Source organism: Eschrichtius robustus, chromosome 17 (assembly GCF_028021215.1).
Source record: "Eschrichtius robustus isolate mEscRob2 chromosome 17, mEscRob2.pri, whole genome shotgun sequence".
Classification (NCBI taxonomy): domain Eukaryota; kingdom Metazoa; phylum Chordata; class Mammalia; order Artiodactyla; family Eschrichtiidae; genus Eschrichtius; species Eschrichtius robustus.
In genome coordinates, this window is record NC_090840.1 from 45,042,849 (window position 1) to 45,060,354 (window position 17,506).

Here is a 17,506-nt window from a genome sequence, read left to right on the forward strand (position 1 = left end):
TGAAAGGGATTTTAACTATCACCAAGTGTACAGTTAAGTTGGGTTAGTAGTTGACCTTGTCGGCTGGAGGGGGGAAGAAATTATCTTTGGCACCACATTGGTATGATGTGAGCCAAACTGGCGAATACTCTGGTATGTGGTCTGTAATACGTTAGGTGACTAGAAATACTGTATATTCTTGGCCAGCACTCAGAGTTGTTATGTTAATTTTGTGTGGTTTATTTTGATTATAAAATAATTTACTTTTAAAATGTGAGTTCGGGAATTCCAGGATAGTTTTTTTGTTTTAGAAGGCTTTGGAAGACATTATCATGGAGTCTCCCTTTCCTAATTTATTTATGCCATATAAATGTCTTTTTCTAAAGTAGAAATTTTTATCTTTTTTTTTTTTTTTACATTAGTTCCTACTTCTACCTTATTTCTTCGAAGGTATAACTGACTTGTCAGTTTTGCGCTTTGTTAACAATAATACCTCCTGAAGTAATATTTGTTAGGATGGATCTCGCTTTTTTTGTTTGTTTTTCCCCCTCTTGGAAAGAGTAAGCTTCTGAGGAATAGAGTTAAAACTATGGTTTTAGATTCCCCAGCATTTATTACTGGTATAAAGAAAGTTTTTGTTGCTTTGGCTCTTAGTTACATTCTTTTACACTGGCATTCTTGATTTGCTTCTTTCAAAGCTCATTTTAAAAATATAGCAGGTTATTTATAGAACCTGTTTTTTATTTTTGTATTTTATTTATTTGGCCATGTGGCAGGTTTGAGGGATCTTAGTTCCCCTACTAGGGGTCATACCCCTGCCCCCTGCAGTGGAAGCATGGAGTCCTAACCACTGGACCACCGCAGAAGTCCCTAGAACCTGTTTTTTTAAATTATACAACTCCTATAAGGGTAATTTATCACTTTCTGTTTTCTCCTTCACATAATTGTAGGAAATTCAGTTCTTAGTTGGAGCACGATTTCAACTTTTCTCATGATATTTTATGCTTGCTATTCCTTTGTTCCTTTAGCATAGGAATTTTATTGAAAAATGTCTGGCAATATGGGCAGTTATGTTACTCTTATAAAAGAGTAAACAGAGTAGAAGGGGAAGAAACAAACTTGTTGTCCTGGGGGGGGGCGGTGTTTAATGGTAATGAAAAATGGCTTTGAGTTGGAATTTTGAATTGGGATGCAATTTTAACATAGTTTAAACTTAATTGCTCCACAATGTATTTATTTTATATGTGTGCTTCTTTTATTTTTATTTATTTTTAAATTTTTATTTATTTATTTATTTTGGCTGTGTCGAGTCTTAGTTGCGGCGTGTGGGATCTTCTCTAGTTGCGGTGTACAGGCTTCTCTCTAGTTATGGTGCGTGGGCTCCAGAGTGTGCGGGCTCAGTAGTTGCGGCACACGGGCTCCCTAGTTGTGGCTCGAGGGCTCAGTAGTTACGGCGTGTGGGCTCAGTTGCCCCGCGGCTTGTGGGATCTTAGTCCCCACAACCAGGGATTGAACCTGCATCCTCTGCACTGGAAGGTGGATTCTTAACCACTGGACCACCAGGGAAGTCCCCTACGTGTGCTTCTTTTAGATAGAAACTAAGAACTTAGTTTTAAAGAGAGGTTATTTACTAGGGAAAATTGAGTGTTCTGAAACCAAATGTGTCCATTTTCCGCAGTCAGAAAAGGTAACTTCTTTTGAATGGATAAGTTAATATTGATGGACTTTGTGGCACTAAGGAAACGTTCCTTCTGTTCAACTATAGGCGAAGTCTCTGGACTTCTCTAAGTTCTGTGTAAATGCAGCAATTTGCTCAGTTGTATCCTGACATGCTCATTTTGTTCCCACCATGTCTGGCTTTACTCTTCCTCGTTTCCTCATGGCGTTTCTCATTTGCAAAGCTGGCTAAGCCTGTTGGTGCTGTCGTGGCTGCCTCAAGGGCAGAATGACTAAGTTGCATGACAACCATAAATCAGGAGGCACAGACTCGTCTTTCCTTCTCTCAAGATCAGACGTGCAGCAAGTAATTCAGTATATAATTATAAATTGATAGGAGAAAGAATTGGTACTAAAAGTTTTCTCTCACTTCCGTTTATTTGTTGTTCATGCTGCATTCTGGTAAGAATTATGAAAAACTGAATGAATCTTCCGAAGACAGTGGTGTGAGTGAGTGGGTGGGCGGTTTGGGCATGCAGGAGGTTGGGTGACTTTTAAAGGTTGCTGGGAGCTTAGAGCTGCTGATCTTCCTGGTGTGTGATGACTTGAAGGGAAACATGTTGGGACGTGTTACGTGGGACCAAGTTAGCCAAATGTCTAGAACATATTCTTAATTTAAAAAGTAGAATTCAGTAAAAATAATTCTTCAGCTACAAAACACACAGACAGGATACTTTACGTTGTTGCTTTTGAGCTACCTTTTTCACTTGGCTTTCATATCGTACATTTAGAAAGCTTCTCACAAACTATTGCTCAAAACAAAACAAATTAAGCAAAGCTTCTTATCTTGGTTCAGGGAATTACAGACACATTGTCAAATCAGAGCTGGAAAACTTGAATGAGTTACAGAACTTCTCTCAATCCTAGTTTCTTCATCTGTTTGGTTTTACTGTTATCTACCTGGCAGGGCTACTGCAAAAATAGGAAGAAATAGACAGTGTTTGGCACAAAATGGTGTGTAGTAAATGCCATCATTTATGTCAGTAGAGTCTTAGAAGTAATAGGTGCTGTGGTAGATGGAAAGAGATGAGAGGAAAGCGGACCTGTGCTCAGGAAATGCATAATACAGTTGAAGAGAGTAATATTTTATAGGAATAGTATCTAATCAACTCTTAACTTGATGGTTGTGACCTAGAGCAGTTAGGGAAGGCTTTGGTGCTGAGTGGGAGTGATCCATGGTCTAATTTGGTTATGGGATTAAGAAGATACGAGGGTTTTATAGGGGAGTTACCTGAGCAAAGGTGAGAAGGCTTATGCCTCTTGTCATTGATAGAGGAGAAAAAAACTGGTTTGAATTGAATATAGTTTCCAGTTCCTTCAAAGCTTAATTTTCCCCCCAAGATTCTGTTTTGGGATAGAAGGTTACGATGTGGCAAACATTGCTGTGGCATTCTCTATTTTTGGCAATTTTCATTCCTCTAGGTCAGAAGTCAGCAAACTTTTTCAGTAAAGGGCTAAAGAGTCAATGTTTTAGTTTTTTGCAGGCCACGTACAGTCTCATTCTTTCTTTACAATCCTTTAAAAAAATGTAAAAGCCATACTTTTCTCTGGGCTGCACAAAAATAGGGTGAGGATCAAGGGTTGACTCTTGCTGTGTTTTCATCCATGTTCCTTACGGTGTAGGGTATGCGTGTGTGTGTGTGTGTGTGTGTGTGTGTGTGTGTTTGTCTCTGCTGATAGGGGTTTTGCCACAGCATCAGGTTGGTCCTTATGCAGTGTTTCCTTGGTCAGATTTCTTCAAAATTTCTGTCTAGTAATGGTCTCCTACATGTAAAAGTTTTCTCTGAATCAATAGATGGTAAGGGGTTAAGTTGCCCCTCTTGGGAGCTGTCGGCTTATACCTGCGGTTCTCAACCTGGGCTGGGTTTTGCCTACCTGGGGACATCTGGCCATGTCTGGAGACATTTTTAATTGTTATTCCTGGAGGTAGGTAGAGGTCAGCATGCTACTAAAAATCCTATAGTACACAGGACACCGCCCCACCCCCCAACAAAGAATTATCTGCCCTATGTGCCACTAATGCTGAGGTTGAGAAACACTGGCTTATACGATGGCATTGGTCTCCATTTCTTGGATATGTTTCTCTTTACTTCATTGTACGCCCTTAAAAGGCTGAAAGTGTTATTAGAATTGCAGGGTTCCAGACATTTGGTGGCAGAGTTTACATGATAAACTATAGCTAGTCACAGCTCTTCTTTCTTAGTTCTGTAAGGATCCATAAAGTTCCTCCCATCTCCCCAGAAAACTTAGGGCAGTTGTCTCCCTAAAGCATCTTCATCCTTTGGCTCCAGTTTTTCTGTCCTATCATTATGTTCTTTGAAAATGGCGCTGAATTAATAAATACTTTATAGTACAGCTTTCCAAGGAAAATCATTTTAATGACCCCAGTCAGTGGTCATTGCTCTGTTGCTTGAACATCTCCTGGGATAGATTTTCTAATCCCTTAGTGGGCAGCAGATTTATTTCATCACTAGATGATTGATGTAAAGGGCGGGATTGCAGGGGGAAATGCAGAAATTATCCACCATTTTAGCTTGATGATTATCCTGTGAGCATACAAATAGGCATCTGGTGAGTTCAGATTTTTTAGTCATAAATGTGACCCTCTTAAAGTGTGATTATCATAAGTTATGAAAGTTGGTCACCTGAGGGTTCTAGGAAGAGCGGCGAGAGCATCACGTATTAAATGCCTGCGTTGTGTCCTGGGCTTGTTTTATCTCATTTAATCTTCACAAGAGCCCAGGGAGGTAAAGATTATCACAGCTTTGGCTTTACAGATAAGCTGAAGTTTAGTGGGGTTAAGTAATTTGCCAAGGAACATATGGCTGCCTTTCTACATGTAGCATATTTAACTACAAAGAAATGTAACCGGTTGAGAGACGACACAAAAATGAATTTGCTTAGCATGTCTCTTTACTGGAGAAAGACAAGAGGAAGCTGTGGGGATGAAATAGAAAGGAATTTTGAATTGAGAATAGAATAGAATATTACTCATTCAGAAGACTGGCTATAATTCTTGGTGGGGAGAAACCTCTGAGTTGTTTTTATATCGTATCCTCTTTGTTTGCAGTAAAATAGTACCTACCGACTTTTTCTTAATACTTGTCTTCATTTATTACCCTTGTTACAAAATACCAGTCAGGAAACATTTTTATAAAATAAGGCAAACATCTTAATAACCACCACTCAGATGGCTGTTTTCATTTTAAACTCGAGAAAAGATAGAGTCCCATAGTATTATTTGTTATGTGCATTGTACTACATTATAAAACTTATGCAAAACTTGATGGAAATCTCTTCTGGTTGCACCCTCAAACCCAACTTGAGCCATGCATTTCTTGAAAAGCCATGTTTCCTGGCTTACCCAAACAGTGTACTCACTTAATCAAAAGCTACATTGGCCATTGTTGGCTCTGAGTGCTTGAACCGTTTCTACACATCTACTCTAAAAGGACAAGCATTTGCTGCCATCCAAGATGGCTGTGTTATGGGGTTCCAAAAATCTTCTAGAAGGGAGTTCTGAATAAAAATGGAGTCATAGATACGTCTTCAGTAATCTGAAGTGTTCTGAACATTAGGCTTAAAAAAGTCATTTAATACCTTGTGGTCTTGAAGGATGTAACTGTATCTTTAGGTCAGCATGGTAATTGCCTTGTGTGTGTTGTAAAGACAGGATAGGGATTCTGTTAACTTTGTTGTACGCTTCATGGTTTGATGCTAAAGTGCTCAGTGTTCATGCATTTGCTACCACTCAATAAACATTTTATTCCTGGTATTATTATTATTATTCCTGGTAATCCTCAGGACATCCTTTGGCCATCTTAGCCCAGTAGGGCAATTGGACACTTCAGGAAGCCTGGGTGAAGTCCAGACTGATGGGAAGCAGCTATTTTGAGATTTCAAAGAATTGTCAATCTAGATGCATTTTACTTGGCTTCTTGGCTCCATGAGAGTTTAATTTGGGGTAAAAGCAACCTCATTTTACCTCCCCAAAATGTTTCCTTAACTTAATCTCCCAGGTTTAAATTTTGAGAAGAATAGTTCAGCCTCCCGGTATGGAGCCTGTCAAGTTGAAGATATGGGAAATATAATTTTAGCAATGATTTCAGACCCTTATAGTAAGTATTGGTGTTGTAACAATGCGGGCCTAGTATCTGATCCCATCCACTTTCCCTCGCCTATACTTCTGAATCACCACCACCCGCCCCCTCAGCTTTGTCTCCCTGATGGCTAAGACGATGACTTGTATGTTCTCATTTTAGATCACAGGTTTTCAGATCCAGAAAGAGTAAATTACAAATTTGAAAGTGGCACTTGGTAAGTACTTGAATACTATTCCATTTGAGCCTTTTAATGTGTTTTTATTCATATTGTGATATTTAACTCCTGTTATATTTTAGTAACTTTACTAAACCTTTTGGGTATCCATTTTTAAATATTAGGTCATTTGTTAAAGAAGATTGTATTTTAAAGCAAGCTTGGATGTTAGGATTAACATTTAATGAAATATTTGTATCCTTAGTCACTATGACTTTAGGTACCTCATATGTTTGTGCTGTTTGTGTCTGCGATTCTGATTTTAGCCTCTCTGAACTGTCCATCCTCACTGGAAAACTTCCAAAGGAAAAAATCATAAGCTTTAAAAGAGTTCACAAGGTTTTTACTGAGATAATTTTAAGTATGTTCTATCAGCTCCTACTTTAAAGCAAAGGAAATAACTGGGGAGAAGTATGAAATGGTGGTATCTCTGTTTGTGATCACAAGTAGACATATTTAAGTTTGTAAATCACTGCAGTGAATTGCATGAGATTGCTTGGTGCCTGAAGTGAACAGAAACTTCTGACATGTTTGCCCATAAGAGAGATGTTGAGGCCTATTTAGTTGTGGAGAAAGTGACTCATTAGGAAATGTCCTAGGAGTACTGAAAATATAAATATGGGAGGAATAGAACATCAGAAGGTGTCAAAATATAGAATAGGTGATTTACAAATGACTCATTAAGGTGTGGGAACTCCCAAGCATTTCCATAAACACTCTCTGTGATGCCTCCCTGTTTGATAGGGGAGATATTTTAATGGCAGACTTCTGACCATGTGCACACATTACTGATGTGGGTTCATTACCAGCTTTAGGTGGATCTTAAGTTTTGCTGTCAAACTGGATTTAAACCCCACTGGTGTACTAGCCAGATCAGAGAATGAATTTAAACCTTCTCAGCTGTAGGAACTTACAGGCCATGAGAGTATTGGGAGAACTTTACTTCCTGTGAATTGTGCTGCGTTCTTTTGAGAACAAGGAAGCAGCAACTCAGCTGATAGGTGGTTTGCTGGGTGAGCAAGCTGTGCTGAACTGGCACGGGCAGTTGCCTCTGTATAAGTAAACCACCTAAAGAATACTTTGAACTGTGCCCAGATAATTTTTGAGGTTATGAAGTAAGTTGGGCAGTACTACAAGTCTGTCTGAACTCCAAATAAATAATACCTCAGGTGTAAATAGGCCAGTTGTCTTATGGGGATAATAGGTCAGACTGCCTAGCATTAATCATGCAACCTGACGTTTTGCTTGAATCCGCAGCAGCAAGATGGAACTTATTGATGACAACACGGTAGTCAGGGCACGGGGTTTGCCATGGCAGTCTTCGGATCAAGATATTGCAAGATTCTTCAAAGGACTCAATATTGCCAAGTTGGTTTTCCTTAATCTCTATTTTATTTAACAATCCCAAAAGGATAATAGATTTTCTGTCATTTTCTCCTCACTGTTTGTTTTTTTGTTTTTTTCCCTATTGCTTTCTGTTCTGTTATTTTCAAAGGGGAGGTGCAGCACTTTGTCTGAATGCCCAGGGTCGAAGGAACGGAGAAGCTCTGGTTAGGTTTGTGAGTGAGGAGCACAGAGACCTAGCACTCCAGAGGCACAAACATCACATGGGGACCCGGTACATTGAGGTACGTCCTCACAACCTGACATGTGACACCCTGACAACCCTGGCATCTTGAATGAGTGTTCACATCAGAAGGCTCAGAAACTGTATTTAATTTCCCTTTCTTTTCTTAGGTTTACAAAGCAACAGGTGAAGATTTTCTTAAAATTGCTGGCGGTGAGTACCTTTTATATAATGTGGCTATAATAAGAAGAATCTAAAATTTTACTTATATAGCAAAGGTAGATAAATGGAGTCATGAATGGTAGATAAATAGGGTCATTTTATTCCCAATGAAACATAAAAGTTGACTTTTTTTTTTTTTTAATAGGAGGAAGAAATATCCAGTAGTGTCAGTGTAATGTGTAACGCTTGCCCTAAGGCTTGAGTCAGCCAACTGTAGTTAAATACCCATTAAAAATAGTGCTATACAAAGGTCAAAGGGTCATATAAAGTCGTGCACAAAGGGAAAGAGTAGTTCATGAAAGAAATTAAATGGTCTGAAAACTACTTTCAAACGGCCATATCAGAATATCTGGAATTGTTGCATATCTGCTTCTATTTTTTCTCTTAACTTTTTTACTCATCAGTGGCTGGGAATATGGTAGCATTCTGGCTTCTAGTATTTTAGAATATATGGTGTTTGTAGTAATATGGTCAGAAAGAAGTGGGAACAGATAAAGTCATTATCTAATTCTTGAGTGATTCATAACTTTAAAACCTAAAAATAACAGATGCATAAAAAATGTTAACTGTGGTTTGTCCAACAGATGTTTTTCTATATGTGTACCTACTCTGTAAGTGTCTATTTTTCTGCTCATATTGTTTTAATTTCCTTTCTCCTTTTAGTATATTATGAATATCTTCTTATGCTACTCAAATTTCTTAAATGTTAAATGCTGTACAGTATTATATGTACCATAATTTTTTAAAAAAACAATCCTATTGGGCATTTAGAGCTTACCTCCATTTCACTCTATGTTGCAGTGAATATTTTTGTATCTCTGTATGTGCCACTCATTAGGATAAATCTCTAAAAAGAGGATAGCTAATTCAAAGAATGTGGGTGGACCTTTTAAGGGGCTTTTGACACCTATTGCCAAAATATACTAAGGTGATTTTCACCTAAATACAGAGAACATTTATATCCCTTCATTATATAGTCCTGATAAAAATCTTTGCAACTGTAAAACTTGTAGTAACAACATCCTGTTTATACAATGTGCTGGTATATTTCTTGCACTTTTTTCTTGAGATAAACCAAGGCTTCCCAATTCAGAGCTTCAAGGTTAATAGTGTTTCCATTGTTTGATATTGGTTGGGGATAAAGTATATTTGGAGGTGCTGTGGTCCTGAGGTTCCATGGCAGATAACATTGTAGATGGCAAAGTTAACTAATGTCCACATCAGTGCCTGGGACTTCATGGTATACGGGCAGTATGATAAGAATTTGCGCTTAGGGAAAATGTTACTAGTAAAGGATGTATATTTGAGTATTTGCTGCAGCATAGTACAAAATGCTTTATGTCTGGCAGAGTGCTGATAAGTGTTGAAACTGGCTGCTAAGTATATTCATTATTCTCTCTACTCGAGTATGTTTGGACCTTTCTTAATAAAAAGTAATCAGGAAAATAATACCAAAAATCACTAAAGAGCTTTCTATGTAATAACTTATTCTCATAATTTATGAGGTAGGTAATTTTACTCCCATTTTACAGATGAGGAAACTGAGATACAGAGGTTAAACTTGGCTGAGGTCATAGCTTGGTAAATGGTAAAGCCACATTTGCACCCAGACATTTCTAGTTCCAGGGCGTGTGCCCTTAACCACCGTGATGACTAGTTGCCTCTCCTTGAGAAGAATATGGTGGTTGGTCCATGATGTAACTGTATGGCTACCTTCCTATATTAAGAGGGGTATTTTATGAAAATGGTAGGGGGAACGTTTTAAATTTATGGGAAGAGAATTCTGATTCCTGGGATGTTATTATGAATTCATATGGGAGTGTGGGACTTACGAATTAAAGACATTGCCAAAAATTTTACTTTTTTAAATTTGGTAAAGTTGATGTCTTAACCATTTCTCCCTGTGCTTCCTGATATTTGTGTTCCCTAGGTACATCCAATGAGGTAGCCCAATTTCTCTCCAAGGAAAACCAAGTCATTGTCCGCATGCGGGGGCTCCCATTCACGGCCACAGCTGATGAAGTGGTGGCCTTCTTTGGACAGCATTGCCCCATCACTGGGGGGAAGGAAGGCATCCTCTTTGTTACGTACCCAGATGGTAGGCCAACAGGGGATGCTTTTGTCCTCTTTGCCTGTGAGGAATATGCACAGAATGCATTGAGGAAGCATAAGGACTTGTTGGGTAAAAGATACATTGAACTCTTCAGGAGCACAGCAGCTGAAGTTCAGCAGGTTGGTTTTTAAGAGCATGTTGGTGGCTTTGCGTTATTTCTATTCTTTCTTTTTTTAAATTAATTTATTCTTTAATTGAAGTATAGTTGATTTACAATGTTTCAGGTATACAGCAATGATTCAGTTATACACACATATATATATTCTTTTTCAGATTCTTTTCCATTATAAGTTATTACAAGATATTGAATATAGTTCCTATTCTTTATTTCTGAAAATAATACATTATTCATTGTGTTAAAATAAAACTTGGAAATTACAGAAAGTATAAATGCATGAAAAAATATCTATTCTGTAACCAAATGATAGCCACTGTTATCTTAATATACACACAGAAAAAAATACCGTGTTTTTATATAACTGGAATATTGCTGTAGATATACTTTTGTATTCGGTTTCAAAAGTTTACTCATGTCTGAAAATTTTAATCTTTAAGTTAATACTATGTTTCACAGGGGCATATAATTTATTAATTCTATTGTACATTTGGGTTGGGTTTTTTTCTATCATAAGAAATTTCTAGGTAAACATGCTTATCTGTCAATTTCTTCTTTTTTTAAATTAATTTTTATTTTTGGCTGCATTGGTCTTTGTTGCTGCGCGCGGGCTTTCTCTAATTGTGGCGAGCGGGGGCTACTCTTCATCGCAGTGCACGGGGCCTCTCATTGCGGTGGCTTTTCTTGTTGCGGAGCACGGGCTCTAGGTGTGCAGGCTTCATTAGTTGTGGCTCGCGGGCTCTAGAGAGCAGGCTCAGTAGTTGTGGTGCACGGGCTTAGTTGCTCCGCGGCATGTGGGATCTTCCCAGACCAGGGATCAAACCCGTGTCCCTTGCATTGGCAGGCGGATTCTTAACCACTGCGCCACCAGGGAAGTCCCTATCTGTCAATTTCTCATTGATTTCTTTAGAACTGGATATAGAGTGTGAGCTTTTAAGGTTTTAATGTCTTGCCAAATTTATTTCCCAAAAGGCTTGATCAGTTCCATATTGCTGGTGACAGTGCAAATTGTCCTTTTGTCCTGTTACTACCTTTCAGAATTCAGCGCTGTTTTTGAGGCACAGATGGGACAGCCAGCTCCTGAAGACACACTAAGATCCAAGCATAAAACCATCTGTAGGGTCTCAAGCCTTGCGGCTATTCTTCTTGACTTACCAGCTGAACATTTCTCTTCAAGGGTCAGTTAGTATTACCTTTGCACCTGAGATCCTATAGACTGTTTCACATGGCTCTTCAACTTATTTTACTTGGCTCCATAGTAGAACATAGTCATTTCAATGATTCCTTTGGTCTTTTGCAAGCAGTTCAGACACTGACTCTGTTCTGTTTCTTTTTCTTCTTTTTTTTTTTTTTTTTGGCTGCGTCGGGTCTTCATTGCGGCTCGCGGGATCTTCATTGTGGCTCGCAGGCTCTTTGTTGCAGCGCTTGGGCTTCTCTGTAGTTGTGGCTTGCAGGTTTTCTCTCTCTAGTTATGGCGTGCAGGCTCCAGAGTGTGTGGGCTCTGTATTTTGTGGCACACGGGCTCAGTAGTTGTGGTGCACAGGCTTAGTTGCCCTGTGGCATGTGGGATCTTAGTTCCCTGGCCAGGGATCGAACCCATGTCTCCTGCATTGGAAGGTGGATTCTTTACCACTGGACCACCAGGGAAGTCCCTGTACTGGTACTCTTGAACCCTAAGCTATGAGCATACTTGTAGTTTAAACAATTCTGTACTTTGTTGAAAATGAGTATCATAAATTCTGAATCTCTAAGATATGCTGAGCATGCTTAAGACTTCAAACACCCTTCCCAAACTAGAGGGGGAAAAATGAGATTTTTATTTTAGATCTTTAACTCGAAGAACAGTTTCATGGAAATCATGCCTTAGAATGGACTACCCCAGAGCCTTGGCTACTGTACATTAATTGGCTTGGTTGTAGAGTATGCTTTCTCTGTTTGACTCAGCCATAGGTGGTTTTGAGTGTGGGTGAACTTTTCGCTTTCCAGCCTCCCATCTCTAATAATTTATTTAATAAGTGTTGAAGTAGTCATAGACTTTGCACTGTCTTCTTTTCATTAATAATAATCATTTCTTTCAATAACTTTTTACTGATCTCCTATTTGGCAGGTACTGTAGGTGCTAGACCCTTTCCTGTCCCAAGTTTGTTTATAACATTTATTTTCTATTCGTGTTCTTCCCCCTAATGTTTGTACTGTGTCTGAATTGTTCATATAGTTTCTTAAAGTCTTGCTTTCTCTTTGGCTGTGTTGTGTTTACTCTTTGATTGTTGCCACCTCTTATTCAGATAGCAACTGGACAGGGTGTGAGTGAGGAAATTAGGGCAATTTGCGGGGAGTTCATTGATTGTCTTATATTTAGTTATGAACTGATAAAGGCTGCAGTGGTAAATGGTTGAGAAATCCTGGGGATTCCGCACACGGCATTTGCACAAAGGCCTCCTCGTATTATCAACTAGTAGGCATATTCTAAACTAAGACAAAAGTAGACAACAACCTTGTAACATGAGTTTTGCCTGGGAGCAATTCGTTCTCCAAAATGTACCTGATCTCGCATCCATTCTCAAGATAGCAGGATTCCATGAATTTAAAAGGTAGCCAAGGGACTTCCCCGGCAGTCCAGTGGTTAAGACTCCACCTTCCAATGCAGGGAGGCATGGGTTCGATCCCTGGTCGGGGAATTAAAATCCCACATGCTGTGCAGTGTGGCCAAAAAAAAAGATAGTCAAGATCCCCTGTTTTGCCACTGTCTCAAATTCACATGATTATTTTTATTTTCACTAATTGATTTTTTTTCAGGTTTATGTTACCCAGCCATTCTGCCTTCTGCTTTATTCGTTATAAATGTGACATATTTTAATATAATACAGTCACTGTTTGACCGTGGTTCCTTTGCTGGGTCATTTTCTTTATATTTCTTGGGTTTGGAGGTGGAATGTGAAGACAATATTGAGAGAAACACTAGTGAAATGAAATCTAATAGGTTGTACATAAGTCCATATTTTAACAATATGTCCTGATTCTTATAAAAGCAACAGACTTTAAGGATACTTATCTCACGGCAGATAGTGAGACATTTGCCCAGGTGGATAAGTCCTTAATCTAAGTGCATTGTGTTGTGTGTGGTGTATATCTCAGCAGGCGTCTCACAAAAGTTGGTATCATGCTTTCCCAGCTGAAAACCATGAACAACTTTCTCCAAGAGTGCTTCTCAAACTTTATCATGCTTGTGGATCACCTGGGGATCTTGTTAAACTGCAGATTCATATAGACTAGGTCAGGGTGGAGCTGAGATTATGCATTTCTAGCAGTTCTCAAGGGATGCCAGCACTGGTCTGAAGACAACATTGGAGTAACAGGGCTCTAAACCACTTCTATTTTGCTTTGAGTACAGGTGCTGAATCGATTCTCCTCGGCCCCTCTCATTCCACTTCCAACCCCTCCCATTATTCCAGTACTACCTCAGCAATTTGTGCCCCCTACAAACATTAGAGACTGTATACGCCTTCGAGGTCTTCCCTATGCAGCCACAATTGAGGATATCCTGGACTTTCTGGGGGAATTTTCCACCGATATTCGGACTCATGGGGTCCACATGGTATTGAATCACCAGGTAAGAAAGTCACTTACTGGAAAACTGATTTGCTTATTCTTATTAGATACACCCTTCCAATAAAAAGGTAACAAATGTTCATCAGTTGTATAGTAAGTCTTAAAGGAAAGATTTAACTATAAATGCATGGGGTCTTTAAGATGAACTCCAGAAAGAATGCTATCATTGGTATGGTAATTCAGATTCACCTGATTCCATCATCACATATATCCATCAAATTACCAATAGCCTTGGGTGGGAGACAAATACATTACCAGTCTAATACAACATTTTACTGTTGCAGTTACTGAAGTCTGCAGCTCTGCTGCTGTAGTGTGAAAGCAATCATAGGCAATATATAAACCAATGAGCATGTCTGTGCTCCCAAGTATTTTGTATCCATAGACTGTTTAGAAATGACTTATTTTATTTCACATATATATAGTAGATATCAAATTACATTCAGTAGAGTGCAAACTCAAAAAGAACTTGTATATATACCACCTAGAACAGTATGTGATTATAAAAGGCGCTCAAATGTATTAGTGAATTAATTGTTGAGAATCCTCTATCAAAATCTAATCAGATTCTTATAGTATGCAATATATATTCTAAGCATATTAAAAGTAGTTCCTGGCTTGGTATCTCTCATTTTTTAAATAAAATTAATTATATTAGTTGCTGGGCAATTTGCCAGTATTTTGTGCCATCATAAGCAGGACAGAACTTTAAAAACCCATAAATCACGTAGTTGTAATTAAAATTTTGGAACTCTTTATTAAAAGCAAAGTTGTATCAATTTTTGAAAGTAAGATGTTTTCTGTGCATCATAGTCTGAATATAGGTTTGTATTAAATAAACTGCTAGTTTCCCACTTTCTCTTTTCATGTGATGATTTGGTCACATTCATAACCATAATCCTGTCTCACTGGAAAGCGCATGCCACTGGGTACAAGGAATCAGAAAACATTGAGCCCCTGTTTGGTGTTCCACACCAGCACATGCTCATTCTAACTCTCACGTCAATATTAAGCTATGCAGCATTTTATCTGACTAGGAATCCTCTCAGCATGCTTCACTGATGGGATTCGTTTTGAATAAAATTCCCCACAGTTCAGCATCACCAGGGAATTGTTCGGGTTCTCTCTGAGTCACCACTTCTAATAACCTAGGGGCTATTATTACTCTATGATTAACAACAGTGGACAGATTTGCCTCTCATTGACCCTTGTGACCTATTGTGACTACACTTGGGAGAAATGCTTCTTTGATGATGGACAAGCTCTTAGCTGCCTCGAAGATGTTAGTTTTCCATCTTGGACTGGGTTTCCCTGGTGTCCTTAACTTCCCTGGTATGGTAACTCTTATGGTAACTTGCATGGTAATAATTTGCAATAATAGTCCCTTAGAGACTTTAAAGAAATCCATAAAATAAAAAAGGAGTCTTATAAGCTGGTTGTGCCTTTTTTCTCTCCCATAAAATGTCTGTGCTAAATAAAACTAAGGCATTCTGGTTCTGTGGAGCAGAAATCTACCAGCTTTGTTTTAAATAGGATCTTTAGCAAGCTATTAGTAACAGAGGAAATGTCTATAAACATCTGTCGGCCAAGGTTTAAAACAGAGATGCAAGGGAAGAGGTGAGAGAAGGGCTCCCAAGCAATGCTGATGATAACAGCTCTCACCACCCTTCACTGTGCTTTGCAACTCCCAATTCCTCTCCTCCTCCCCTATCCACAAGCCACGTCCCAATCTAGGCTTCAGGGAGAAGGGGAAGGGATGTTGCAGGTCAGTGAGAGACAGCCTTGAAAGACAAAAGAGAGCACTGGTTTGTTCAGTTTCATGTAGGAGGATGCATAAAGCTCTAATACTGGTTCTGTTACTAGCTTTTCTCAATTTTTTTCTCAAGATTTAATCGGATTTTTCAGAAAGGAAAAACCCAGTATACAAGCCTATACTTTGAAACTGCAGTCACAAGGAGACGCTTTCAAAAGTCCATAAATCTAATTCTAATTGATAAAAAAATCAAAAAGGATCACATTCAGCTATGAGCTCTCAAAACTATTTCTTCAAGGTTTTGTGGGCCATTCTGTTAATTAGGTGATGAAACATTAGTCTGATTTCAGCAGATCATACTGTCACCCAGATGTTATGGCCAAAATGTCTGTACTGTGGGTGATTGTCACTGTGCATGTTTTGTAAGCAACCACTTCCTTGTTGAAGGAGACAGTCTCCTTTTGTTTTTATTCTTCCCCCACGTGCTCAGGGACGCCCATCAGGAGATGCCTTTATCCAGATGAAGTCTGCGGACAGAGCATTTATGGCTGCACAGAAGTGTCATAAAAAAACCATGAAGGACAGATATGTTGAAGTCTTTCAGTGTTCAGCTGAGGAGATGAACTTTGTGTTAATGGGGGGCACTTTAAATCGAAATGGCTTATCCCCACCGCCATGTAAGTTACCATGTAAGTTTTTCTTGGGTCTTGGCGCTATTCTACGCTATATGCTGGTAGGTGCTTAAGCTGCTTTCATAACTTTCTGTGCCCCTGGTTCTTTCTAAGGCAGGTGAGGTGGTTACCTAAGGCTTTCCCATCTGAAATCGGTAGTATCTGGTAATCATTTAAGACCTTGGTTGTGGACACCCATAATTAGAGATTCTACAAATACCTCCTTTCAAATTATATTCTTGCTTTTCCAGTGATAAGCACTTGATTTCTGAAGCTTAGTGTGCTCAAGATAAGCACTGACTCTGGGAGACAGCCTGGCTATGTAGATATTTTAATACATAATAAATATTACATATTAAATACATAACATTTAAAGGTAAAATAAGTATGGACAGATCCTTTTTTTTTTTTCTGCAACACATTAAGCTTTTTTGTTTTGTTTTTTTAAAGAAGGGTGAGTTGATGCCCGTTTTGCATTTTTAATTTTTTGAGCAGTAAGTATTTTTGGGGAAGGGTAACCTGAAGAGCATCCCTCTTGCTCTTCAGGATATCTGGAATGAGCAAGTTAGTAAAAAAAAAAAAAAAAGTTATAAATGCGTAAATAAATTAGCCAAAGTTACCATTGGATCGCAGGATCAGTGCTTAATATCAAGCCATGCTCTTGCTCATTGGCACCTGGGTGCACGCCATCTGGAATCCTGTTTGAGAGGAATAAGCCCTTTAGTCGGGAGACCAAGTTCTGGTTTGTGACTAAGGAACATTTGGGGATCTGATGTTTAAAACTTGAATTTTCTGACCAAGTTTTCACTTTTGAGTAAGACATACCTTGTTAGGAAGCATGCTGGGTATGTTTAAAGAAAGTAGCACTTGGAATACAGTCCAAAGATAACTGAGAAAGTAAACTGGATTATGTGCTTGATTCCAATAAAGTGGGGAGTGTTAAGACATCACTTTCTAGTAAAGAGGGATCTATACCAATAAACCTATTTGATAAAGTATTATTCATAGGACATTCAGTAGGGCTTAATCCTTTATTTCCCTTGGAATTCCTAACTGCTAATGTTCCATTTATCTGCTGCTTGCTATTGGTGGATATCTAAGAGTTGATCATTAATGAGTATCAAGTTGTAAAAATTCATGATTGGGCTTAAGTGGATATCTTAATGTAATCTTAGTTGTAGGTTTCCTGTCCATAAACCACTGATAATATCAGTAACTTTTACAATTTCTCGTACTGATAATCTGTCAGGCATTATGAGATAAGGGAATTTCTCCATCATGTGTAACCCAAATTCTTTTGCTGTGATATCCTTTTACTCCTCTCTTCCTGGTGGAAAAGTTGTCATTACAGACTTTATAAGACTTTTACTTCTTCCCTTTTCCCGCTCACAAGCCCTAAAATAATAATAATTTCCCTGATGGTCCAGTGGTTAAGACTCTGCAC

At 38.6% G+C, this 17,506-nt stretch overlaps 1 protein-coding gene across 2 annotated transcripts in view; it reads left to right on the plus strand.

Moving 5' to 3' along the window:
• The window catches only part of ESRP1 (epithelial splicing regulatory protein 1), a 58,141-nt gene that overhangs the window by 10,130 nt on the left and 30,505 nt on the right, over nt 1–17,506 (plus strand). Inside the window, exons 5-12 of one of the 2 annotated variants that reach the window (XM_068525981.1) lie at nt 5,715–5,813; nt 5,958–6,012; nt 7,270–7,380; nt 7,508–7,640; nt 7,750–7,792; nt 9,732–10,033; nt 13,421–13,639; nt 15,882–16,068. In XM_068525981.1, coding sequence (XP_068382082.1) covers nt 5,715–5,813; nt 5,958–6,012; nt 7,270–7,380; nt 7,508–7,640; nt 7,750–7,792; nt 9,732–10,033; nt 13,421–13,639; nt 15,882–16,068 — 1,149 coding nt within the window. Of the gene's footprint in view, nt 1–5,714; nt 5,814–5,957; nt 6,013–7,269; nt 7,381–7,507; nt 7,641–7,749; nt 7,793–9,731; nt 10,034–13,420; nt 13,640–15,881; nt 16,081–17,506 lie in introns of both variants that reach the window. The other variant, XM_068525982.1, reaches the window with a different exon arrangement.